A 26,103-nucleotide genomic window follows, 5' to 3' on the forward strand; every position below is an offset into this window, starting at 1 on the left:
ATTGATGATGAATTCTGCAACGGGAGGAGACACAGTTGGAGATCTAAGCATGGAAAGTCAAGGGGTAAGAGCAGTGGAAGAGTTGGTAGGCAAAACATGAGTGCTGGGATTACATACATATATATACATACATATATATATATATATATATATATACACATACATATATATATATATATATATATACATATATATATATATACATACATACATATATATATATATACATACATACATATATATATTATACATACATATATATATATAATAATACATACATACATATATATATATACATACATACATATATATATATATACATACATACATATATATATATATATATATATATAAAGGTCACTATATGAGAAAGTGAATTGCAAAAAACCGATAAGGGGTAGAAAAAGAAGAATGAGGATCAAGATAGTGATGAAGAAAGTGATGCTTGGACAAACTCTATCACGGAGCATCTTCCTAATGCTTTGGTTGTATGCAATGCATTGAACTTAACAAGTTCACAGATCTTGGATTTCGGTTCTTCATTTCGTTTTTGCCTTGCAAAGAGTTTTTCAGAACGTGAGATATGAGAAGCTCGGAATGGTGTACCTTGCGTATAGTAGACCATTAAAGGTTAAAGGGCAAGGGAGATGTGAGTTTGAAGCTTGCAAGTATGCATATGTTTCAATTTAAGGATGTTAAGTTCATCCTTAATCCAAAGAAAAACTTGATATCTATTAGTCAACTTGACAACCTGCTACAAGGTAGAGTTCGAGACTGCTTCCTGAAAAGTTGTTATGGTTGCTCTTGTAATAGCTCGAGAAGTAAGTAGTGGAGTGATGTTCATCAAAAGGAACATGACAAAGGTAGCAAAGGAAGGGAGAAGGGAAACTTCACCAAGGGTGGTGTCTATCGGTCAGAATTTTGTATATAGTAAGCTTATGAAGAATACTGTAGGGTTAAAGTTGGTGTCTCTTTTTTCTATAGAGGATCGTGGAATAAAAATGGTGAAGATGGCACACATGAGACTGGTGCTTGAGAAATGGATCCTAAAGAAGGGTTGTTAGGATGGTAGTGTCGCCGGAATGCTTATAGAACTATGAAGAGTCCTTTTAGTTGTGTTGTAATGATCGAGACTCGAGGTCGAGTGAGGTCTCAATCTGGGTTTTTTTATGAGCAAGTAGATTTGTGTTGGTGATATATGAAACGTGATGATGACAAATCAGGATCGATGACTATATTTATTCGAGAAGTAATCGTCATTTATACTGGTCTCCAAGTGGGATTTTATTGGTTATATGGATGTAGACATAAATCATGAATTATAGTGACGATTGTTGAATAATAACTAAATAGAGAGGAGTAACCTAGAGGAGCGCCAATATCTCAGTGCATCGATTTTATCATATTCGAGGTAGAAATTTTGAGCGAGCGTAGAACGCTCACTCTTAATGAAGAAGGAGCGGGAGCTCCTTAATGAAATTCAATATTTTGCGATTTTACGTATTTCACTTGGACTATAATAGTAACCTACAAAAATTGTTATTAGGCTGTCAAGGTCGAAAAATTTATTAATTAAGAGAGAAATTCATTTCGAGGGACTTCTAAGAGAGATTAGAGAGTCTAGAAAGATCGAATAGTCTCTATGTATCTCATTTCATATTCAAAGTCGTAGTGCAGTGTTTGTGGTTTTCTCCCTGTTAGAAGGGTTTTCACGGTAATGTTGAATGTTATTTATTGTTCTACTTCTTTATTATTGTTTATTGATTTCTGCAAATTATTCTTTGATTATTTGATTTGTTAGCGCCTACAATGTTTATTCCTAACAATATATTCTTTGTGTTAGGGTTTTTCTTCTATTCAAAATAAAAAAATTTGCACTATATATTTAATAAAAAGTTCTTGAATGAAATGAGTGTATAATAAATATTGTGAGACAAGGATAATTTTTTCTCCTAAATATATAACTATTACTTGTATAGAAGTGACCAATTTAGGGTTAATAGTTACTCTTTTTTCAAAAGTAACCCATTTCAACTTGAAAAGTCACCTCTTTTAACTTAAAAGTAACTCATTTTAACTAAAAGCAATGCTTTGAGAATTAGTAATTGGCCTGTAATTATGTAATAATAGACAATTTTAATATTTATATATGTTTGAGGAATGTTTGTCCACGATAATTCCAACTTCAACAGTTTCACTTTTCATAATCTCAATACCAAGTTATTCTAAAATAGTTTCAGCTTTCAACTATTGGAGACATCTCAAAAATTATTCTGGTGCGACTTGTTCTTGATTAAACAAGTAATTTCTCACACACTCTCTCTCTCTTTCCATTTCACAGTGCATGGCCTAAAACGATTCCTTTTCCCAAAGTTACCATTGTTCCCTGTTCATCACCTATATTTTCTATAACCAGCCAATATTTTCTATAACCAGTCATGCACTCGATGCATGCAAAAGCATGTCGAAAATTAAATTAATTGTTAAATACATCTAATAAATCATGAATTTTTATGTTTTTAATCAGTTTATCCCACTAAATTAGGAATTTTAAATGATATCTTTTTGCTTTGTCTTTATTATCTTTTTATTTTTTTAATTAATTAAGTACTTACATTTTTCTTTTTTATTTTTACTTTTTACTTTTTCTATTTTTTTTATATTCCACCTCTATTGTGATATATAATAGAGATTCCCTACTCATCACCTAGATTCTCTAAAATTCCTTGCTCGGCTGCTCATGAACTTCAACGGCTTAAAGTATAACCCGTGCTCTTTACTCTTCAACCAAATTCAACCACAACACTTAACTCGGCAATGACAACATCGACCTTCAATAATATATCAACTAAAATCGATCACCGTCAACCTCGCTCAAACCTAGAAAAAAATGAGCAATCTCTAATATAAAAATGCAAGTCTGAATGGGGGTTACTAAACACAGCCTCACTTTACTAACGCAGCCCAAAAAACCCTTATAATCAAATTCTTTATATAAAAATCTCTCTCTCTCTCTCTCTCTCAAAATATTCTCTCCTCCTCCTTTCTAACTGTTAGAGGAAAAAACTTCATAGACGACCTAATTCACAAATTTTAATATACTCAATGGACGATAATTTTGACTCAAGCGAATTTCAATCTAATTGTTGTTCATTTTTTTTCGTCATTATGCATTATCGGGCGATTATTATTAGAGATGGCAATATCCAGTGGACCACCCGATCACCCGGTCCATCCGTCTTAATGGACGGGTGAAAAACCCGGTTTAAACGGATGGTGAACGGGTGACGGATTAACGGATGCGGGTGATGGATCGGATTCGGGTGGACAATTTTCATCCATCACCTGACCCATTAATCCGACCCATCACCCGTTTATTTAAAAAAAACATTTTTTAGGTCCAATCCTCAAGGCCCAGCTAAATGTCCAAATCTAAAAGCCCAATGCCCAACCTAATTTTCCTAATTTCTGTATGCGAATTACTGTGATTTTACGCTTAATTTGAATTGTGGTTGTGAATCTATGATTTTGTCGGTTGAAACTTTATTTTTCTGAAATTTTATGGTTAGCATTATTTTGAGGTAATTTCACCCGATTATAACCCGATCCATCCGTTCACCCGAAAGTAAATGGATGGATGGATTCGGGTGGTGATTTGTCCGGGTGATGGATGGATCGGGTGGTGAGGATGGTTGCGGGTGATGGATGCGAGTGATGCTCCACCCGCCCCGAACCCGATCCATTTACATCTCTAATTATTATGCATCGATTTGCCTTATTTCATGCAATCTGCATGAAACCAAATAGACTGTTTCGTTCAATATGCACGAAATGGTTTATTCTGTTTCATGCAGATTGCACGAAACAGTCTATTCTGTTTCATGCAAATTGCACGAAACAGTCTATTCTGTTTCCTGCAGATTGCACGAAATAGGAAATTTGAACCTTCAATAATTTTCACAGTTTTCTTCCAAATTGTAACTCGCAATTTGCTGTTTGCTGTTTTGAAACCACGAAAATGGAGAAAGGAGGAAGAGAAATCAGTGAATTTGTTGTGTTCTTATGGAGAAATCACTCGAAAATGGAGGAATAATTATAAATTAAATTGGTACAACGAAAAAAGCCAGAGAAACGGTAGAGGGAGAAACTAGGCAGAAATTGGTAGATGGTGAATGAAATTATGAGGGGTATTTTAGATATTTTACTAGGCCGCATTAGTAAAGTGAGGTTGCATTTAGCAACCATGATTTGTAACTGCACCAAAAATGAATTCGAGGGGAAAAAACTTTGTCTATCCGCCGGGTAGACTACCCATCACTAATAAAGACTTATTGAGAGTGGTTATGAAATTTAATTCAACATAATTAATAGTTTTTTTAATGTTCTATTAATAGTAGATTGTCTACACTCTACCTAGTGGTTTGGTCATAGGTGTAGTAATTGATACTCCTTCCGTTTCAAAATATAAAGCATTCTCTTTACGAAAATTTTCTTTGATCATAAATATCTCTCATAGTATGATAAGTAAAATTATAAAAATTATACCGTTAGATTGGTCATGAAAATACTATAATAATATCAATTTTTTAAAGTTTTTATCCACATAAATTGAAAGTATTTAACGGTCAAAGTTCGAACTTTAACATTGTGTGTGCCTTATATTTTAAAACGGAGGAAGTGATGAATTTAAGCTCTTATAAATTGATAATGAATTTAATTAAGCTTTTAATTAACATGAACCAATTACACTTAACCATGAGGGCCATCAGTGGTTGTCTTGGTGGTGGCTAGAAGCAGTTCTGACCTTTAGCTGAAAATCGAGGACATACTATATCTACCCGGCCACTTGGTGGATTACCCACTCCTAACAGATAATTAAAAATAATTTTTAATGTTGAGTTGGATATCCCCTTACATTAAATTATATCAGTAATGGCTCAATTACCCACTCATCAACCAAGTTTTATCCATATGAAAAATCAAAATTTGACTCAATCATATCAAAATAGTTGTCTTAAACGCATAGATTACTTCATTAGTTAGAAGTTAGAACCTTAATTTAAATTTGGAAAAATCAAAAAATTAAATTCAATCAAAATTTCAAATCATATTTCTAGGTAAGAAACAAACATAGAGTAGAAAAAGAACATAGTGTACTCCCTCTTTTTCTCTTTGGTTCTTTGTATCTAGTTTGTTAGGTGGGATAACTTGAATTCTTACATGTCAGATGTGGGAAAGAAAGAAGAAAGAGTATATTTGAAAGAAGCCCCTATAATTGGGTTACTTAGACATAACTCCTCATTAGGAATGAGGATTATAAAAAGCCCATGATCTAGAATTATTTTGATCAATTTTTCCTATATTTAAAACAAATTTTAAAATAAATCTAAATAGATATGGCATCAACTTCTTTTCTCATACATTAATAGAAATAAAAGTCAAGTTTTAAGTTATTATATTTTTTGAAAAGTTACTTTAAATTTAAAGTGAAAAGAAGAATGGGTATGTAATTAAGTAACTAACTTGGTCACTAAGTTAATTTCTTTGTCAGTTATGTTTGCCCAGGTCAAATAAGATAACAGTTACATAAGTAGACAAGATGATGATGATGAAGGATTTGAACCTTTAAAATTCCAGGACTAAGTTTGCTTGGACCCCTAGATGAGAAACAACCCATGATCGGAGCAGGCTTTGTTCCCAATGAAGTATTTGTTGTAGTGAATGACGCAGTAGGATTCCTGTCACATGCAATGTAATTATTATTATTATTAGCCCAAATCGAAATTAAATATTATAGTTAAGAGTTAATAATAGATCTTGCCTTGTGGAGTTGATATAGCCAAAAAGAGTTTCGCTATCCTTGTAATTAATAATAACAGTTGGGAGAAGATGAACTTGGCCCTGTAAAATGCGTGATCCTAGCTTCTCGTCACTTGCTAAGATTAGACCGGCAGCGCCAAGTTGTCTAGCATACACGCTATCAATAGTATCCATTGCGGACTCTGTAATGAATAATGTATAACGACACACTAAAATCTTTCCTTTGACCTTGGCGGGATCCAGAGCTGAACTTCCACACCATAAACTAGATCCATAATACGTATCAGACAAACAAAGTTACATGTTTGATATCAAACAAATTCAAACTACAAGTATAATGGAACAAATAACTAATATTTATGAATTTCGGAATCTAATTTTTCATAATGGTTTGTAGCTGGCTTATATTATATTATCGACATGATAATTAATTGTATAAGATAGGATATAAAGCAAAAAGAAGGGAATTAGCTAACTTACGCATCAGTGATATTAGCGTTAGGAAGATGAGCTTCTGCACCATTGATTAATGGGTAGAATTTATCATCGATCGGGCCTAAAGGTTCAACAAATCGTTTACCCTACAATAGTTAAATCAAAGATATTAGAGTAGTTAGGAGCACAATTCTATATATATATGAATTTCAGTAAATTCGACCATAATAGTAAGGTTCGTTGACGTATGAAATCTAGGTTGTATAACGTAGGGTAGGGATTAATTTAATTTACTGTAAAAAGTTGATGTGATAGAAATAATTGGTGTACTATTTTACTGGAGGGAGGGTTAATTAGGTCATTCAAAGCTTAGAAAGAAAAACCGAGATAGTGCTTGAAAAATGAAGCTCTTGCATGAATTTCATAATAGAAGAAGTATATATATATATATATATATATATATATATATATATATATGTGTGTGTTGTGTGTTGTGTGTGTGTGTGTGTGTGTGTGTGTGTGTGTGTGTGTGTGTGTGTGTGTGTGTGTGTGTGTGTGTGTGTTGTGTGTGTTGTGTGTGTGTGTGTGTGTGTGTTGGGTTGTCACAAACATAAACATGTATGTACCTTGATCTTTAGATGGTTTCCCAAAATGATGTAGGAAGAAATCTCTCTGTCTACAGTTGATGCAGCAACAGTTAACACCCATGGGGCTGTGTTTTCAACTGTTTGTGGTGATGGTCCAGTATTTGATGCAGAAGCGACTACGAGAATATCATTCTTCATAGCATGAAAAGTACTAATTGCAACAGCATCCTTTGTATATTCCACAAATTCATTTGGTCCCATGGACAAATTAATGATATCTACGCCATCATCCATAGCAGCTTCAAAAGCAGCCAACATATCCATTTCACTAGTGATAGCTTTTTCATCAGGGACTAGAGATTTCCATATTATTTTATAGGCTGCCACACGTGATTTTGGTGCCGTTCCTTTTGCAGTCCCATTTGCTAGTCCATGACAGCTAACTCCAGGGACAAAATTACCTCCAGCTGTTGATAGTGTATGAGTGCCATGACCATTGATATCATCTCTAGGGCTCAACGTATCATTAAAGCTCACGTTCATTGACTTAGCTTGTATCATAACACCTTTGTAAAAGTATCTCCCTCCTATCAACTTCCTGAAATACGTATACGACAAGTATATTAATACATTCAATATTAATTGCACAACTTAATTTACCCAAGCGTAGTATCTCTTGTGAGTCAAGATTGTGAGGTACAAAATCTTACCACTATACCAAAACTAAGATTTGCTTGGTTTCTCGTTGTTTAACACAACTTCGAATTGTAATTATATATTAATTTTTCAAACTAATAAGCTAAATTGAAACCACTAACTTATTGCATTTGAATGCTGGATCATGCTCATTTGCACACGCTCCTTTAAACTTTTTGGGAATAGGGCCAAAGCTTTTGTCAGAAAAGCTCTCACTTTCCGGCCAAACACCTGTGCCAAAACATATGTTAATAATTGTTAGGAGGAAATTGTTATTAACAGGTAGTAAAAAACCCGTAAATGACTGATTATTTGAGTATATACATTTCATTTTATTTTTTTACAAAAACAATTAGTAATCAAAGATTCTGAATCTTTTTTAATTGTAAAGTGAAATATATTTCTTCATTATTAAGTTGTTGTTATGAAGTTGATAGAATCCCCCTATTTAACAAATTGTTAAGTACCAAACAAGTTTGACAATTTTTTTTTTTTACTTTTGTTGATTCACCTAACAAGTGTACATCGAAGTAAGTAGTGATTCTTGCACATCCGAAATACTATTTTCACATCCAAAACCTATATTTGCACATCTAAATACAATGTCTGCACATCCATAAATTATGTTCCCATATCTAAGATGCATATTTGCACATGCAAAACCTATATTTCACATTTGGATTGCGGATTTGCACATACAAGAAGTATGCTTACACATCCAAAACGTATGTTTGCATAAGCAAAGACTATTTCTACATGGAAACAACATATTGCACATCCAAGACTATATTTGCACGTCTAAAATCATGCTTGACATCCATAATGTGTGTTTATACACATCCAATGATTAGGTATGCACATCTAAAGAGTATGTGTACTCATCTAAAATTAAACTTGCACATCAAAACTTATACTTGCACATTCAAAGCGTGTGTTTGCACAACCGAAAATTTTAGTTGCCAAAAAAAGGCAAAACAAAGTATTACAATGTTATTTGGTACCAAACAGTGTGTATATAGCCTTTTTCAAACCAATATATGGACGTACCCAACTGACATATCCTTATACGAGTCCCCAAGTGATTTCCTATCATTGTTACCCAGAAAACAATATGCCCAAATGATATTCATTTTAGTAACTTATTTATTTCTATTAGATTGTTCTATATTCTCCATTAGTAGCACTCTCAAATATAGAAGGAAAAATTGACCTTCCCGATCCAAACTGTGGTTGGTGTTCAATTTTAAAGGTACCAACTTTTAATTATCTTAAAGTGGTCTCAATTTTTTGGGAGTATGCTCTCAAAACGGTTCTTTAGCTTAGTTAAATGCTAAAAAGGTTATTTGAACACATATATTCATCTGATGACCAATTTTGCAAGTTAACTTATTTGAAATACCGTTTTGGGAAGAAACTCGCACAAAGTTGGGACCGCTTTGATATAAACAATAGATCTTTCAAAATGAACGAACTGTTGTTGATTTTTTTCAATATGAAAAGATGGGTAAGAAAACGCCAAAAAAACTTGTCAGTTCCAAAAGGGAAAAGCAAAAAAAAACTTGCCACTATCAATATTTGCTATGATCATGCCATCTCCGTAGTTTGCTTTCTCCCATATCGAATCTTTGGATTCTGGTGCCTCTTTTGGCGGATAATGTAATCCCAAGAAATCCAGTGATTGAGTTGTTGCCATCTTAAGATTTCTATTTTCGAAAATCGATGCAACATTAGGATGTTCTGCAAGAAAATCACCAAGTAAAATTATACATATCCTCACAAATCTATTATTTTATTTATTAGAAAAGATAATTAGTCTGAATACCAACCCCTACTAGGCTACTAGCATGCAGAGCACATTAACACAGAGGTTGGGTACAAGTCGAAAGATCAAGTCTAAAGGCACATTGCCACTACAAGTGAATGCCCTAATATATTGTTGGGATGAGGATTCGAACCCTTGGAAAATGTCCTAAAATTCGAGGTGGTACTCGACTGAGTTACCACCTCTTCCTCATACCCTCATAAATCTATAATTATACAAAAATTTAATTCCATGCATTACTAGTATTACTATGTATTATTATTTTATTACTATTATATATAACTTTTAGTAATGATAATGATAATAATAATGATAATAATAATAATATAATAATGATAATATAATAATAATAATAATATTCAAGTCATGTACATTGATGTTTTTTCAAAAGTTCTCAAATTTTATTGTTGATTTGAGTTTGTTTCCTCTAATTGCTTCTATAATACCTCTCATGATTGATTTAAATTGAATTTAGCAGGCTACTTATAATACTAAGATGCATCTTTCTTTAGAAATCTCATTTTCTAAGTTACTCTAAAGTTAACTGCGCTTGGGTAGGAGTAGTCTTAGGATGGGTTACAACCGAGGATGTTTATCATGATGCACAAAAGTGATGACAAAATGTGCCGTAAGAACTTGTCTTTGTTTGTAGGACACTTGTTGGCCCAAGATACGCATTGGTTAATGATAAACTCGACTCCAAGGTTAGTTGCCTAGTCGAGGAGGATGCTGGAGCTATATAATTGGTTGTGGTCGAATATGTTATTAGTGATCAGACTGGGGCTAACCACATGTTGTTGGGACGGACATGTGAAGTCCTAATTGAAACGAGGTCGTTGCTTGCCTGAAGTGGGGTATTTAAAATCCCTCATGATTATTGTTTTAAAAGACATTTAGCGGACTACTTATACTAATAAAATATATTTCTTTTAGAGAGTTCATTTCCTAAATTACTCCAAAGTCAAGCCTGCTTGGCTGGGAGTAGTCTTCAGAAGGGTGACCTTTTATGAAATTTATCAGGGTGTACTTAAGGAAAAGTACATCGGAAGAACTTGTGTTGGTATGGGAGGATAATTATTGGTCTTAGATTTGCATTAGTGAAGATAGAATCGAGCCCGTTTAGGGTCAGAGTGTTACAAGACTTACAACTTCTCAATTATCTATAGAATTTAGTTCACATACGTTGATGTTCTTTTCCCAGTTTATGGAGTATATTGAAAATCATATGTTGACTGCATCTGCTTTGTAATTGTTGGAATTGATGGACATATAGGTTTTCGAGAAGAGTTGAAGGGATAATTTATTGAATTAAAAGAATGTTGAAATACGTGATTTTAGGCGTGTTTTTTTTAATAAAAAGGGAAGAAGAAAAACCATTGTCTCATGCAAATGTTCTCTATTGTAATGCAAAACAGAAGGGTTAAGCATGACACTTGTTATTTACTCTTTTTGCCAATTTCAGGAAAGGAATAGAGAGAGCTTATGCCAGACAATTGTTCTCTACCACTAAGCATAAACAAGGATTCTATCTATAGCTCTATAAACTTTGTAGAGCGCTTAGCAAAAAAATGGTATGCTCCGAATATGTTTTATAAAACCTATTCTCTTTGCCCTTTATTATAATAATGTTTGAAAAAGGTTTAAAGAGTACTGTTTCTTAATAACATACTGAATTCACTTTCCCATTCTTAAGTATTAGGTAAACCTTCACTTAATTTTACAAACATTAAAAAAAATTATACATCATCTATATAAAAGAGGAACATTACAGGAGCATGAATAATACCAAATAGGATTGTCATGTTTTTTTTTAAATAGAGTTCTATAGTATATCCTCCGTTTCCAAAAGGATTTGCCATATCTTCTTTTCATGTGTGCCAATGTAAAATATGTATCATTAATATGTTTAGTTATATATTAGTAAAGATTGTCAAATTTTGATTTTCGTAATTTAGTAACTCAGATGAATCAAACAATGCCTTATAAGACTATAATTTTTTATATATCGGAAAGAATTTAGATTTGCAAAGATGGGATGAATGAATTTAGGAAAAAAGAACGGTAGAAAAAAAATGTCAAGATAAAAAATCAATATCCTTCACAAAACAGACTCACCAAGATTCGAATTATATACCGGTTGATGAAAAACCCGTTATCTTACCAACTACTCAACTTTATTTTTAACTAGTATATTCGTAGTTACTAGGTTAAGTACTAAATTTCGGGGGCCCTCTAGTACCAGGGCCTTATGCGGTCGCCCATCCTACACCTTCCAAGAACCTCCTTTGAGGTTAACAAGCACATATTGTCGCACAACATTGGTTTAACTTTAGTTCTCCATTTAGTTTCTCTAGCTACTATTTTGCCTATCTCTTAGTAATTTTGTTTCAGCTGATGTGGAAATAAAAAACAATTTTGCATCTTCAATTTCTTATCAACACTTTGTGATGAACCACACCACTAAAACATAAAATTGAGGTAAGTAATCTTATATTTTTGGCTGAACAAATTTATCCATTATGTTACAAAACCAATCATTCTTGAATAATTGAAGATTAAAGCAAAAATAATTATTGAAGAAAATAGAAGTTGAGTGTGAAAGCTAATTAAAATAAAAACCTAGGGTGTGTGGTTGGATAGAAAATATTTCCAACATCTAGCGAAAAACTCAATCATTCTAATTTTCCTTTAATTTTTTGGTTGATGACTTTCCTTTGAACTCATTTTCCAGTGTTTATGTTGTGTTATTGTTTAATAGAGTGGGGAAAGTGTGGCTTCCCTTGCCTCCCTAGGGAAAGTAATTTTCTACCCTTGGACAATGAAGTTTAACCCATAATTTCCCTTTGTTGATCCCACCAAAGCAAATAGAGGGAAATAATTTTCCTAAAAAAGACTTTCCTCACAGCCGAACGCACCCCTAATGAGAATTGAGGAATAATTGATCAAGTGGGAGCACTGAAGTAACACAAAAATAATAATTTGGGTACCCTAGTAGTCTATAAATATAAAAATGGGGTCTATTGCCTAACCCTTATCGTGCCTCTTTTGGATCAAGTAACTCGGTTAGGGTATTTTCGGACACCTCTATTAAGCATGGTAAATAATTTCTCTTGAACTTTATTAGGAATGTTACGGATAATCAAGTAATATAGATTCCTAATACTAATTATATACTTATTGAAAGTATTCCTAAGATACTAATATATTGCTAAAGTTATTATCGTCATTTTACTATCTGTAATATTTCTAATAAAACTTTAATGTTTAACCAAGAAATGAGAACAAAACGCGAGCGAGTGTGGTGAACTAATTAAGAAAGCTAAATTTGAACAAAAACATTAATATTAATCTGTATCATATGTCTTACTTGCAAGTTCATTGGCCTCCTCTTCATTTAAAGTTGCAGCGAAGCCATTAAAAATCTTGTTATAAGAATATATCATCCTTTCGGAAGGATTAGAATCACTGTTACATAGATTCATGAATATAAATATAAATGTACTCATTAAGAAAAAGAGAAATTAAAGAAGTAATAAAAAACATATAAAAGAAGTAATAAGAAACATATATTTAAGAAGTTGTATCTCATACCTCCTTAATACTGAGGAAATCAATTCATGGTGCGAGTTTGTAATAATTTCAGAACTAGATGATAAACGAGGTTCCGCATGGTGAGATCCTAAGTAGATAATGTAGTGCTACATATGAAAAATATCAACAAAATTACAATCAACATTTTCAATATATACTAGCCTTATTATATGGATTTCATTTCTTTAGGGGTATATGGATTTCATAGTCACATTGATAATTGTAATTTACTCCCTCCGTTTCCTAAAAATCTTCCTTGTTACTGTTCCTACAAATACCAAGGAGGATCTAGTTGTGTGGGATGTGGGATGGGTAAAGTAGGAGAGAGAGGGGTTAAAATAAATAAACAAATAAAAAGGGGTTAAAGTAGGAGAGAGAAAGGTAGTAAAATTGAATTAATAATGTAATGGTGGACCATATGATATGGACATGAGAGGGTAAAAAGGGAAAAACAAATTCCAAATAAGGAATAAAGTAAAAGGGCGAAGATCTTTTGAAAACGCACTTAAACGGAAAGAGATAAGATCTTTAGGAAACAGATGGAGTAAATTAGTAATGTGACAACTAATTTAAGTAGAATAATTTTGTTTTTAAATGATTTATGATTAATAAAATCATGTTTATCATTAAGAAATTAAGATGGCCAGATTGAGAACTTACCTTAGGGTAAGCAAAGATAGGTACTTGCTGCAATGAAGACAGAAGAACTAGTGATAAAAAATAATTTAAAAGCTTTAGAATTTTCATTATTAAAATTATGTATATTTGATTTTCTTATCGTCTACCTTAAACTCTTTCCTCTCTTTATCTTTTCTTTTTTACTCGAGCTCAAATGAGAAAGCTTGATAATTGTATGTAGTTTTCTTGATTCAAATCAGAGAGATAGTAATACACTTTTTTAAAGAGTATATAGTTCTATAATTAGTTCTCTATAAAAAGAAAGGTTCCAAATTTAGAGAAGGAATAGTTCTCCATTCTTTGAATATTTAGATCCAAAGATTAATTACAAGTGTATCGCTCTTACACTGCGAAGAGCTTTTCAAATACTTTTTTCCAAATTTTTTATCCGAATTATTCTCCTTGTTGATTATATATATTTCTTTTCATATTTTGGTGCAAATAGATTTATTGTACATGAAACATTGGGTTGTTTTTAGAAGGTTATGTGACTAGTGGTTTGTCCTTAAAAATTGATATACTTTTCACAAATTATTGGGTGTAATTGTTATAGCATATAACAATCAAAAAATCAATTTTTTTTTTTTGTAAAAAGAAACTTATTTGAATAGTTATGTCATCATTTGTTAGAGTCTTATGTCGTTATATACGTGTGAGATTTTGTTACACAGTAAGTTATGGTGTAACATGTTACACCCAAAATATATTATGTTACGCAACTAATTAATGGGAAAAAAATTATTTTGGGTTCGATATATATAATGAGTACATTAAGAGATTTATTAGAGGTATGTTAGCTACATTTTTCTTTCCTATATTTAACTTATTAAGATCAATTTAAATCTAATATCCACTTATTAATAAGCAAAGCTTGGATGGTAGACCCGGATACACAATGATGTAGGTGCAGCTGGAGTTAAACTACATATAGCTGACACATAAAACACATAAGATTATTTACAGATTGCAGTGAAAAGAACTTCTTCCCCCACACAAATAGAACTCGTGCAATTTGAATTAGTAATTACCCAATTAATAAAAAGAAAAGAACTACATATTCCATTATTTTCGTTGTTGTTAAAATCTTGAAATACCTTCCTAAATCACATATCTTTCGTATTTGCTTCCCCATTAAAAAAAATTGCTCCTATTCCACGTTTTGCATTATCTCCTCACTTTTTGAAGAGGAAAAAGCTAAAATTGATAAAACCCTAAAGGTAAGCAAACTTATTCTGAATTTTTTTGCGCTATAAAGCAATAAAATTTTTGCCACATGTTAAGCATCCACAATTTAGATTTGAAGTTTTAGTCATCTATATTTGGTGAGCATTAATGCATAATAAAGTTGTTTTTTTTACTATTTTGATTATTGTCACGCGTGTAATATAAATTTGAAGGCTCAATATAATTTTACTCAAGATTTAAAAAATTGAAAATTAAAACCTAATTAACTAATGTTACCATAATCTATACTTGAAATTTAAGTTTAAAGAAAAGGAAAATTAAAAGGAGGTCTATCTTTCAGTATGTTCCTCAAAAAAATATTAATTTTATCATAAAAATAATGAAATGAAGTGTATCCAATAAGGCAAAAATTAATTTGGGTTAATAAAGAAAGTTGCGTACTTGTTTTAGCGGCACCTATTTCGTGACCTTTGCTCCCTTTTAATTAATCACTTTACTTTAGGGAGAACCACATATTAAGTCTAAAAATGAGAGAGAAAAACTAAAAAGGTGGAGGGATAAATTTAAGGTGGTTTATAAAATTAGAAAGGGGGTCACACGGATGAAGAAAGAGAAGAAAGTAAAAGGGACAAGTTTCAATAAAAAAATGAAAAAGCAACCAATGTGTAGATTCAAAAGAAATGGCTAATAAAAAGAAAAGTGTTATATTAAATAGGAAATAAGGTACTATTAGACTAAAATAAATTTGAATACTTATTAGATTAACGTTATCGGAATGACTAATAAACTAAAAGGAATTTCACCGCCTCGTTAATTAGATGATTCAAACTTTATGCTATTGTGATCAAAGTTAATAACACAAAATTTCGATTTTGCAAAGTAATTTTAGTCAGATTTTCAGCCTTATATAGATAAATAGCGTGATTTTTTGGCCTTCCATATTTAGCCGAATATATACATTTTGTAAATTGAGAATACTAATTAAAATTTTAATCTCTCTATATATAGTAGATATAAAAGCATTTACACATCAAAAATTGACTAGACAAATTTAATAATTAGGTTTATTTTTCAATTAGCTCGATAAGCACAACAAGTGGGAAAAAATATTGAACATAAAGTAATAAAATTTCAGGCGAAATAGAATGAACACACTTATGGTACATATTGATTTATACACGTTTTGATGTAAATAACAATTTTCTATTTCATAATAATAGTTGTGATTTACACGTTTAGTATTTAGATATTTCTATGTAAATAATACTTGGTCTGCTACACAATTAATGCAACATCTTGCTTTCAGAGTATCCAATGCATTAATTTTAATAGTATTATTATTAATACATATTAGTAAAAACTACGTATAGACAACAAAATTTTGAAACAAATCTTTCATGACTATATTAGTTCTTTATATTAATCGAAATTGTTTTTGTAGAAATTATTTGTTTACGATTCTTCATATCAAAGTGTATATTAACGGACAAATTATTTCAAAACCTTCACGAAGTGTATATTGTAGTGGTGGTCTGGTGTAGAGTAGTAGCAGCGTGTAAGACAACAATAGAGGGAGTTGTAGTGGGACAACAAGAGTGGGAGTGAAAACGGTTGAACAACTAAGTGCCACTAGTCGTACAAGCAATACGTAGGCAGGGTGATAACTTTTTGAATCAACATTTAAAAAAAAAAAAATTGGTATACACCACGATAATAACTACAAAAGCTAGCCCGAACTCTTACAGTATTAACACTTGCACATGAAGATTGATTTTTTATCTATGATATCAGAATTTATGATTTAGTATTTGGATTGACAATCTTATTAAACAAAAACTTCCCATGCATTATGTATAGGTAAAAAAACTTGTTAGTTATGTAAGGAAATCAGTAGAAACTCATTTTTTGTAACTCTAAAAACTGGTTTTGTTCGAACTAAATTTTTGTTACTAAAAAAAGATTGGCTTTTTGCATAATAATTTCATAATGAGAAGGAGAAGAAGGGGCAAAAAGGAAAAGAGGAGAGGGAAAGTTTGAGAGTACTTTATTGTGTTTTGTACTTTTGTTCATCTACTTTGGTCCTTGATGGTGTGATAATGTGAGGTGTGTACTTGTTTGATGGAGAGATGATGCATATAAACCTGGTTTATGTTGGGACTACTTATTAGATTAAAAAATGAAAAAGAAACCAATGTGTAGATTCAAAAGAAATGGCTAAAAAGAAAAGTGTTAGGTTAAATAGGAAATAAGGTACTATTACACCAAAATGAATTCGAATACTTATTAGATTAACGTTATCGGAGTCACTAATAAACTAAAAGGAATTTCAACGCCTTTTTAATTAGATGATTCAAACTTTATGCTATTGTAATCAAAGTTAATAACGCAAAATTTCAATTTGCAAAGTAATTTTAGTCGGAATGTCAGCCTTATATAGATAGATAGCGTGATTTTTTGGCCTCCCATTTTTAGCCGAATATATACATTGTGTAAATTGAGAATACTATTTAAAATTATGATTTTATGATTTTTTTTCGGCAATTCAAAATTTTTATTGGCTACAAAAAATAGAGATAACACACCAAGCTACAATACTTTCAATTCAACTCAATAAGAGAGGAACAAAGTAAGTCAAAAAAACTAGAATAGTAACAATTCCCTATCTCTAGTATCACTTCTCCCAGCTACTTTGAATACAATTTCTTTGACTACAGTACATGGGGTGATGGCAAACAAACTCCACTAAACAATTTCTTGTTACAATTGAGCGATATCATGTATACTGCCTCTGTGAACAAATTGACATATAGTCTTGATTTTCTGCTCCTACTGTGAGCCTTTGAAGGTGCAATTTGACTTTCCACTTGAAACCACTGACCATGTCTATTTATCCCTAATAATTGAAGCAATGGTCTCCAAACATTATCAGCATACTCACATTGGAAGAATAAGTGGCTAACTGATTCCAAATCTCTCTCACACAAGTAACAGGTTCTGTTGCATTTAATGTTCCAGTGAATCAATCTATCAGTGGTATATAGCCTATTTTGGAACGTAAGCCACAATATGAATTTGCTTTTTGGAGTAGCCTTGTTGTTACTTATAAGCCTCCTCCATTCAACTGTCTCTGCATTGCCCAGAAGCATGTTATACAAAACTTTAATGCTATATTGACCCTACCTAACCACATCATCCTAGCCTCTAAGATCATTCAATAGTTCTCTGCTGTCTATTATCTTCCTAAGAAGCCAATAAGTGTTACTAGTGATAGTAACACTTTTTATAGACCCCCTTTTGATATAGTATGCATTTACCCATCTCACCCACAATTTATCAGACTTGAAGGCCATAGCCCACAAGAGCTTCGAAATAGCTGCCTTGTTCTATAACTGCATACTATCATATTCCAACCTCTAGCTTTCTTTGGCTTATAGAACTGAGCCCAGGCCACAAGAGCTTTATTAGAGGGATTGACAGCACCTGTCCATAAGAATCTGCAACATATATTCTCTCAACAGCCTTAATTACTTTTTTTGAGAGAGGAAATATATGTCCCCAGTAGTTTTGCATACTACTCAATATGGTTCTGATCAATTGTAATCTTCCAGCATAAGAGGAAGGTGAGCCATCTAGCTTTGTGCTCTCTCAGTTATTTTCTCAATCAAAGGTCTACATTGAGCAAAGTTTAATTTCCTAGAAGTTAAAGGAACTCCCAGATATTTGAATGGGAGCACTCCTACTGGCAATTGAACAATATCACCCAAGTTTGCAGCTTTTGCTTGTGAAACTCCTGCCACATATATACTACTTTTCTCTATACTAGCAGAAAGGCCTGAAGCTTGAGAGAAAGCTTGCAAAACATTCATGATTTTAACAACGGAACTCATATTAGCTCTAGCAAATAAGAGTAGATCATCTGCAAACATTAAATAAGTAAGATGATTTTTTTCACACTTAGGGTGAAAATTGAAGTCAGGGTTTAACTTGAGTCTCCCCAAGCACCTACTCAAGTAATCCATGCAAATTTCAAACAGAAAAGGTGAGAAAGGGTCTCCCTGTCTCAATCCTTTTTTTGCTTTAAAAGCCTTAGTGGGAATACCATTGATTAACAATGAATATGAAACACTTTTAACACAAACCATTATCCACCTAATGCACTGTGAGGAAAGCCTAACTCCCATAACATGGTCTCAAGGAAAGACCACTCCACAGAATCATAGGCTTTTCTAATATCCACCTTGATTACACATCTAGGAGAAATTTGAGTTCTCCATAACCTCTGATTAGCTCTGTAGCTAATATAATATTGTTTGTAATATGTCTCCCTGGGATGAACCCAGATTGGGCTTGATTGACCACCTCACCAATTACCTTGTGAAGTTTATGCAAGTTGTTGATCGAGATAATTTGCATCGATCATTTGGAGGTAAAGTTGTTGTGTTTGGTGCCTTGTTAGTAATTTTTCTTTCTTCTCCTAATACTATTTGATTCCACCCGTTAATCACCCGATCCATCCGTTTAACCCGGTTACAAATGGATGGATGGATTCAGGTGGAGATGGATGCAGGTGATGGATGGATCGGGTGAAGTGGGTGGATGCGGGTGATGGATGCGGGTGACGCTCCACCCGCCCCGAACCCGATCCATTTACATCTCTATTTGGTGGTGATTTAAGATAGATTTTGCCTGTTATACCCAAGGGTACAAGGCAAGACATAGTATTTGCGACCTTAAACTCTATGTTTCTATGGTATTCATGTAAAGTTTTTAAGCTTACACGCAATATGAGACTTCAATCATGTTCTTCTTCGTCTATGCTAATGAAATAAGGGACTTCCACTAGTAGAATAAATGCTATTTGCTGTGGTGATATTGCTGCGGTTTTGCCCATACGCAGCAATATATCACGTAAAAAGAAAAAGAAAAATATAAAATAAAGATATTGCTGCGGTTTCGGCCAAAAACCGCAGCAATATGGTATCAACAAATATTTTATGAAAAATGTTGACTTTTTGACCAGGATATATTGCTGCGGTTTCCGGCAAAAATCGCAGCAATATATTAAAAAAACATTATTTTAATATATTGCTGCGGTTCTTTAAAAAAACCGCAGCAATACCTTTAAAATTAAATAAATCGCTTCTCTTACTTCTACCCATCTCACTTTTTCAGCCATTTAGGGTTTTTTCACCCTTTACTTATCTCTCTCTCTGAGCCGCTTTAGACTTTTATCCCATATACTCTCTCTCCTCACCACTCTCTCACACGCCATTTATTCATCTCCTCTCTCCTCTCTCACCCTCTCTCCTCTCTCACCTCTCTCCTCTTACCTCTCACCGGCGCCATTTATCCACCGTTCGTTAATTCTTTCCACCGTCCATTTTCGTTGGTCTCAATCTTCGCCACGAGTAACAAGGTTTTTTCCGTCGTTCTCCAGATCTGTTTATTTTTTTTTTCGTTTTTATTTTTTGATTTTCGTTTTCCGGATCTCCAATCTATTTTTTCGTTTTTTTTGTTTTTATTTTTCGTTTTTCTTTTTGATTTTCGTTCTCAGATCTGTTTTTTCGTTTTTTATTTTCGTGTTTTATTTTCGTTTATGATCTTGATTTTCGTTCTCCATATCTCAAATCTATTTATTCGTTTTTGTTTTTGATTTTCGTTATCCAGATCTATTTATTCGTTTTTGTTTTGATTTTCGTTTTGGTTTTGGTTTCGTTCTCCAGATCTCCCACCGGCGTTGATTTTCGTTCGCCAGATCTTCGAAGTGAACGAAACGAGATGCCGCGAAGCCGCCAAGCTAATATTGATTAGTTTTGTGTTAATTCTCTATAATGCTGTTTTTTCATTTTCCATTCTCTGTGAGCGAATAAGAAGCCACTCTCCTCATATTTTCCATTTTTTCTTTCATATTTAATTTTTAATTTTTTGTTAACTCTGTAATGCTGTTTTCATGTGGTGGGTTTGTAAAATATTATTTTTATTGAATATATAGCTGTTTAGGTTCGATTAGTTTTGTGTTGTTATTCTACAACAATAGTTTAGTAATTATTTGTGTATCAGAATACTACTTTTGATGAGTTACTATAATTTGCCTTAAATATTTTTGCTGTTTTTTTAGTTACTATAATTTTGGTTTTTTATATTCTGTCTTATTATATTGTAATAATATATTTCAATTTGAATTTTTTATGTCTTTGAATTTTGTATAATAATTTTTTGTTATTAGTTTCAATAAGTTCTGTTTTATTTGCTTTTAACGTTTTTGTCTTTCAAATTTGATGGCAAAATACAAAAAAAAAAATTTTTTTTTTTACCTGTACAGACCCTATTGCTGCGGTTTTACTTAAAAAACCGCAGCAATATGTCTATTTTTTATTATTAAATATAGCATATTGCTGTGGTTTTACCTAAAAACTGCAGCAATATGCTTTCTAAATCTGATTTAAAATAAATATATTGCTGCGGTTTGGCATAAAAACCGCAGCAATATTTGTCAATATTGCTGCGGTTTAAAACCGCAGCAATATAATTAATACCTATGTGCGCGCCTTAATTGCTGCACGCCCAAAAACGCAGCAATAGGGCACTTTTTAACCGCAGCAAATACATTTATTCTACTAGTGTCTCAGAATGGATACTGAGTGTTGGTGATGGCAGAGCTGGAGGGCCCAATGATGGAGAAGTCGATACTGAAATCACTGAAGATATTCTTATAGACGGTGGAGATGACCCCATATCATCAATTGTCGACATCACATACCCTTCACTCACTGATCACCTTTGGGAAGCCAAATACTTCCAAGAAAGAGCAATTTTAGCTCCAACTAATGAAATAGTTCAGAAGGTAAATGATCATGTGTTGTCCACAAATCCAAGTGATAAGGAATTTTACTTGAGTTGTGATGCAATTAGTAAAGATGAAGGGAACTTAGGGGCTCATGATATATATTCTACCGAATTCTTAGACCCAATAAAGTGTTCGGGCCTACCAAATCATAGTATTAAGTTAAAAGTTGGTGCAACGATCATGTTGCTTCGTAATATTGATTAGACATCTGGATTGTGTAATGGCACGAGGCTGGTAGTGAAGCATTTAGGCAATTGAGTGATCGAAGCTACTGTCATTTCGGGGAGCGATGTTGGTGACAAGGTATTCATCCCACGAATGACACTAACACCGTCTGACTCAACAAAATTTCCTATCAGATTTCAAAGACGGCAATTTCCTTTAACTGTGTGTTTTGCCACGACAATAAACAAAAGTCAAGGACAATCATTGTCGCATGTCGGGTTGTATTTACCAAGGCCTGTTTTCAGTCATGGTCAGTTATATGTCGCTATTTCCCGAGTCACGAGCAATAAATGACTTAAAATTCTTATTTATGATAAAGAGAATAATGTAGTGATGGCCACTGGTGCGGGCTGGGCGGGCTGGACCGTGGGCCGGAGCGGGCTGGGCTGAGATTTCACGGCCCAGGACCAGACCGTGAAATTCATGGGTTGGGTGGGCTGGTCCGCGGGCTGAAAAGTCTTGGCCCACACCGGTCTGTTACCGGTTTTCACGGTTCGAGAAGCGGTTTTGGCGGTTTGTGGGTCTAGTGGGCTGGACCGGGCTGGCGGGCCGGCATGAAATATTTTTTTTCAAAATTATTTAATCATTGAAATTATTCATTATTGTTACATAAAATCTTTAAAATGAATAAAAATATATACAATTATTAAAATTAATGAATAATTTCATTATTTTAAAATTTGACTAAATTATAATATATGCAATTTGATTAAAATATATACAATTTGATTAAAATATACACAATTTGGTTCAATAATAACTTGGACTGGGCTGGTCTGGTTCATGGATTGGGCTGGACCGGTTTCGTGGTCCGGGCTGGGCGGTTTTAGTAGCGGGCTTTGGTGGGCTGGGCTCAAGAAATATGGCCCACGGCCCACCCACCAATTTCACAGTTCGAGCTGGGCTGGACCGGGCTTTTTGCGAGCCCGGCCCACACGGCCCACGAGGTGGGCTGGGTTGGATGGGCTGGATTGGCCCGCACTGTTGGCCATCTCTAGAATAATGTGTGCAAAACAACTACAAATGTTCTTTATAAGGAAGTGTTCCAAAATATATAACTTCATACAGATTTTTGTAATTTTTGTTATTATAACTTTTACTTATTCTTTCATTAGAAAATTTGTTGTCTACTATTCGTTTCATTGGAAATTTTGTCTTATTAAGTAAATCCTTTCCCGTGCATTTTTGCACGGGTCCAAAAACTAGTAATTTGTATAAAGGCATAGTAAGCGTTATAAGTAGCCATACATGTTTCTATTGGTCCGCAAAAAAGTGAATGCAGAGTTATGAAAAAAAACAAGAGTTTGTCTTGTAAAAGATCGCCTATTTTAAAATTAAAATTAGATAATGGTAAGTCCAATTTTAAAAAGAGAATTAGCCTAATTATGAGTACTAGGTTAATTTCTTTCCGTAACTATTTTAATCCATTTTTGAAGACAAACATACGTTTTCCTCGGAAAAAAAAACATAAACATAAATAAGTTTAAAAGTGAAGCACTAGTTGAGCATGTGACACCATATCCTGATAAGTAAGTAGGAATAGTAAGTGATAAGGATTAATCAGTGAATGTTTAATGGCAACATAATTTATACATGAGTACATACCATATATAGCCTGAGATCGAATCATTTGCTACAACATAAAAATGATTCTCATAAAATATTAAATTAGGACGGATCTTAGAAGTAGCTTTATTTAGTTAATTTCTCATACATATTATATATTAGCACTCTGTATATCATCTGTACGGTACGGTATAGAAAAATTAAAGCTAGTTTTAAGTTTTAACCATGTAGCATTTTTGCAACTGTATTCCCCACATCGATTATTATCTTTCCAGTCTCCAAAAACCCTGAAAGCCATTTCTGCTCGGTATAGGAATTGGAAGTGCCGACGTTGAGGCACTTGTTCCAAAGATAATCACTCCTTTGATGCATTTCAGTAGATCGTTTCTTAAACTTAGCGAAATCAGAGAGCAGATCATGAACAATCAAATCGTTACATGTCTTACCCATCCGTATGAGCTGCCTACAACATTTATCCCCCAAATGAACTGTAAAGAATTCGTCGTTTCTAATAATCTCGACGCCGCAGTCTAACGTTATTCTCGACGCACAAATTGCCAATGCTGGGTCTCTAGAAGGAGATGGAGCATACGTTATGTCGGATTCGGCTACCGTGACATTGTGATTTACTTCCATAGAAATTGGGTCTGCTTGCAATGGGCACAGGTTGATGGTTACCATTAGTATAATGACTACGAATACTAGAGATGACCCCATCAATTTTGACATTTTGTGAATTTTTTCACTTGGAGATTGTTATTTTTGTGAATTTGGTTCCACAATTTATAGCATAGATTTTGAATGACACTGATTTTTATTCTTTTTTTTCTGGTTTCATTTTGGCCATAACGCCCCATTTTTAATAAGTCATAACTCATACATTTATTAGTTGTCTTTTTTTTCCATCTTTCTTGGTTTTCTGTTTCCATTTTCTTACCTCCCATAACTCTTAATAAATGTTGTATCGAGGGATACAATTCAGTGTGTATCCGACCTTAGTTCTCCCCGATCAGAAGCCCTTTTTCCAAGAAAGACTGATTTAAATGAAACATCAAAAATTCGGGCCGACTCTGAGAAAAAAAAAATTAAACTGATGCTTGCATTAAATTAGATCACCAGAGTGAATGGAACTTCCAAGTTTCAAGTTTCTTCCATAGCGAGTAGAAATTACTCATCATAAAGTATCTTAGTAGTTGGTACAAAACAGGGAGTACTCGAAAGACATAAAACATTCAAACTAATAGCTATATCCTTTGCGGATTTTAATTTGCTAGGCTATCCGCAAGCCTAATACCTTTTCATTTTTATTCTTTTTCCATAATTTAGTAATTAATTATTTTACTTGTTTATTTGCTCATTGACTCAACTAATCAACTCTTTGGCCTTCATTTCGTTATCCTGGATTGCTTCTCAATTTTCTAGTTTCTTCAATTTATTTTTTTGGTACAAAATTACGACCTTGTTATTTGTAGTATCATTTTGGGTGCTACTTAGGAGATTGTTATTGATACAGTTGTCAATTTGTCATCTTTTATAATCTTATGTCTAACTCTGATAAGTGTGTATTTATACACATATTTACCCTCTAATATAATATTTTTAGTGTTGTCTGTGAGTTATATGAGTTACATCTTCTACTTTTAGAATATTTCGGTTTAATCACTTGATAATTATTTTTAGTGTTTGAAAGATAAATTTGTGTCTATGTTAATTATTTAATGATAACCTAGTTAATTAAGAGTTTGAAAAGATGAACTAAATTCGAGTATTACTAAATCTGCAGGACTGATGTAGTATTTTGGTCGTATCTCACTCATCCGGAGTCAAAATGAGGCGATTCAAGTGGCTACGGAAAGCTGAGATGAAAACCTACAACTTTGGAGAAGCAAGCAAGAGTTAAGTCAGCTGTTTAGTAGGTCGAAAAAACATTATAGAGAAGCAACCCATATACATATACAATTACAAAATAAAAGAAGTAGGAGTCTAGGACAGAATAAAAAGAAAATAAAGAAAAGAAACAAAAGAAACCTATTGGTTGTTTAGAAGACACGTAGCAGTAAAAGGATAATTAAGTGAGAAGATGGGCTAAGCCAAATGTTGCAAACGAAATAAACAACACGGAGAATACAAACAAAAGGGATTTTAGACCCTAAGAGAAGGAGAGCAATTTAAATATGCAGAGACAAATACATAAAGAGGGCCAAAAAGGATGGCGATATTTCAGCCCGGAAATTCGTCCCTAATGAGTTTTCTCTACTTTCTTTTATCTCTTTTCTTTGTTTACATGTCGAATTTAGAGTAGTTTTACACTAGTAGGAACATATAACTGACTATTTGATATATGGTTTATGAGATTACGTGTTTTTTTGTGTTATAAACGATTAGTTTCTTTTGGGTATTTATACAAGGTTTATTATCTGGCTTTTGATTCATGTTTATTAATTTAGTTTGATCACCTAAATTCATGTTTCCATTGCTAGATTAATTGTAGTTTTAATTAGGTTGCAGCTTTCTGGTCTAATTATAATTGCTAGAATCTTGTGTAATAATTGAATTAAATTGGTTGCAGCTTACTGGCAAGTTTGAGTTCGGTTGGTTGGTGTTTCTAATGCTGTCAAGTTGATAATTTGATACATGCTTTCATGGTTGGA

General features: G+C 33.0%; 2 protein-coding genes and 1 pseudogene across 2 annotated transcripts in view; 1 reads left to right on the forward strand and 2 right to left on the reverse strand.

Annotated features, from left to right (window-relative positions):
* The window catches only part of LOC104885137 (subtilisin-like protease SBT5.4), a 17,325-nt gene extending 3,627 nt beyond the window's left edge, over positions 1-13,698 (reverse strand). The window contains exons 1-9 of the mRNA XM_057393939.1: positions 13,612-13,698; positions 12,951-13,058; positions 12,728-12,830; positions 9,102-9,275; positions 7,661-7,769; positions 6,882-7,440; positions 6,301-6,401; positions 5,822-6,085; positions 5,624-5,738 (exon numbers count right to left, since the gene is read on the reverse strand). Coding sequence (XP_057249922.1) covers positions 5,624-5,738; positions 5,822-6,085; positions 6,301-6,401; positions 6,882-7,440; positions 7,661-7,769; positions 9,102-9,275; positions 12,728-12,830; positions 12,951-13,058; positions 13,612-13,698 — 1,620 coding nt within the window. The remainder of the gene's footprint in view (positions 1-5,623; positions 5,739-5,821; positions 6,086-6,300; positions 6,402-6,881; positions 7,441-7,660; positions 7,770-9,101; positions 9,276-12,727; positions 12,831-12,950; positions 13,059-13,611) is intronic.
* Positions 13,699-13,783: 85 nt separating this feature from the next.
* LOC130591048 (uncharacterized) lies at positions 13,784-22,180 on the forward strand (annotated as a pseudogene).
* Positions 22,181-23,671: 1,491 nt separating this feature from the next.
* LOC104907256 (uncharacterized) lies at positions 23,672-24,133 on the reverse strand. Its single transcript, XM_010696162.2, has one exon. The coding sequence runs from the start codon at positions 24,131-24,133 to the stop codon at positions 23,672-23,674; it is 462 nt and encodes a 153-aa protein (XP_010694464.2).
* Between the last annotated feature and the right edge of the window lie 1,970 nt (positions 24,134-26,103).

This window comes from Beta vulgaris, chromosome 4 (genome assembly GCF_026745355.1).
Source record: "Beta vulgaris subsp. vulgaris cultivar EL10 chromosome 4, EL10.2, whole genome shotgun sequence".
NCBI classification, from domain to species: Eukaryota; Viridiplantae; Streptophyta; class Magnoliopsida; order Caryophyllales; family Amaranthaceae; genus Beta; species Beta vulgaris.

What these genes read in the sequence shown, in the direction of transcription:
- LOC104907256 (XM_010696162.2), bottom strand. Translation starts at nt 24,133, where the DNA reads ATGGTAACCATCAACCTGTGCCCATTGCAAGCAGACCCAATTTCTATG.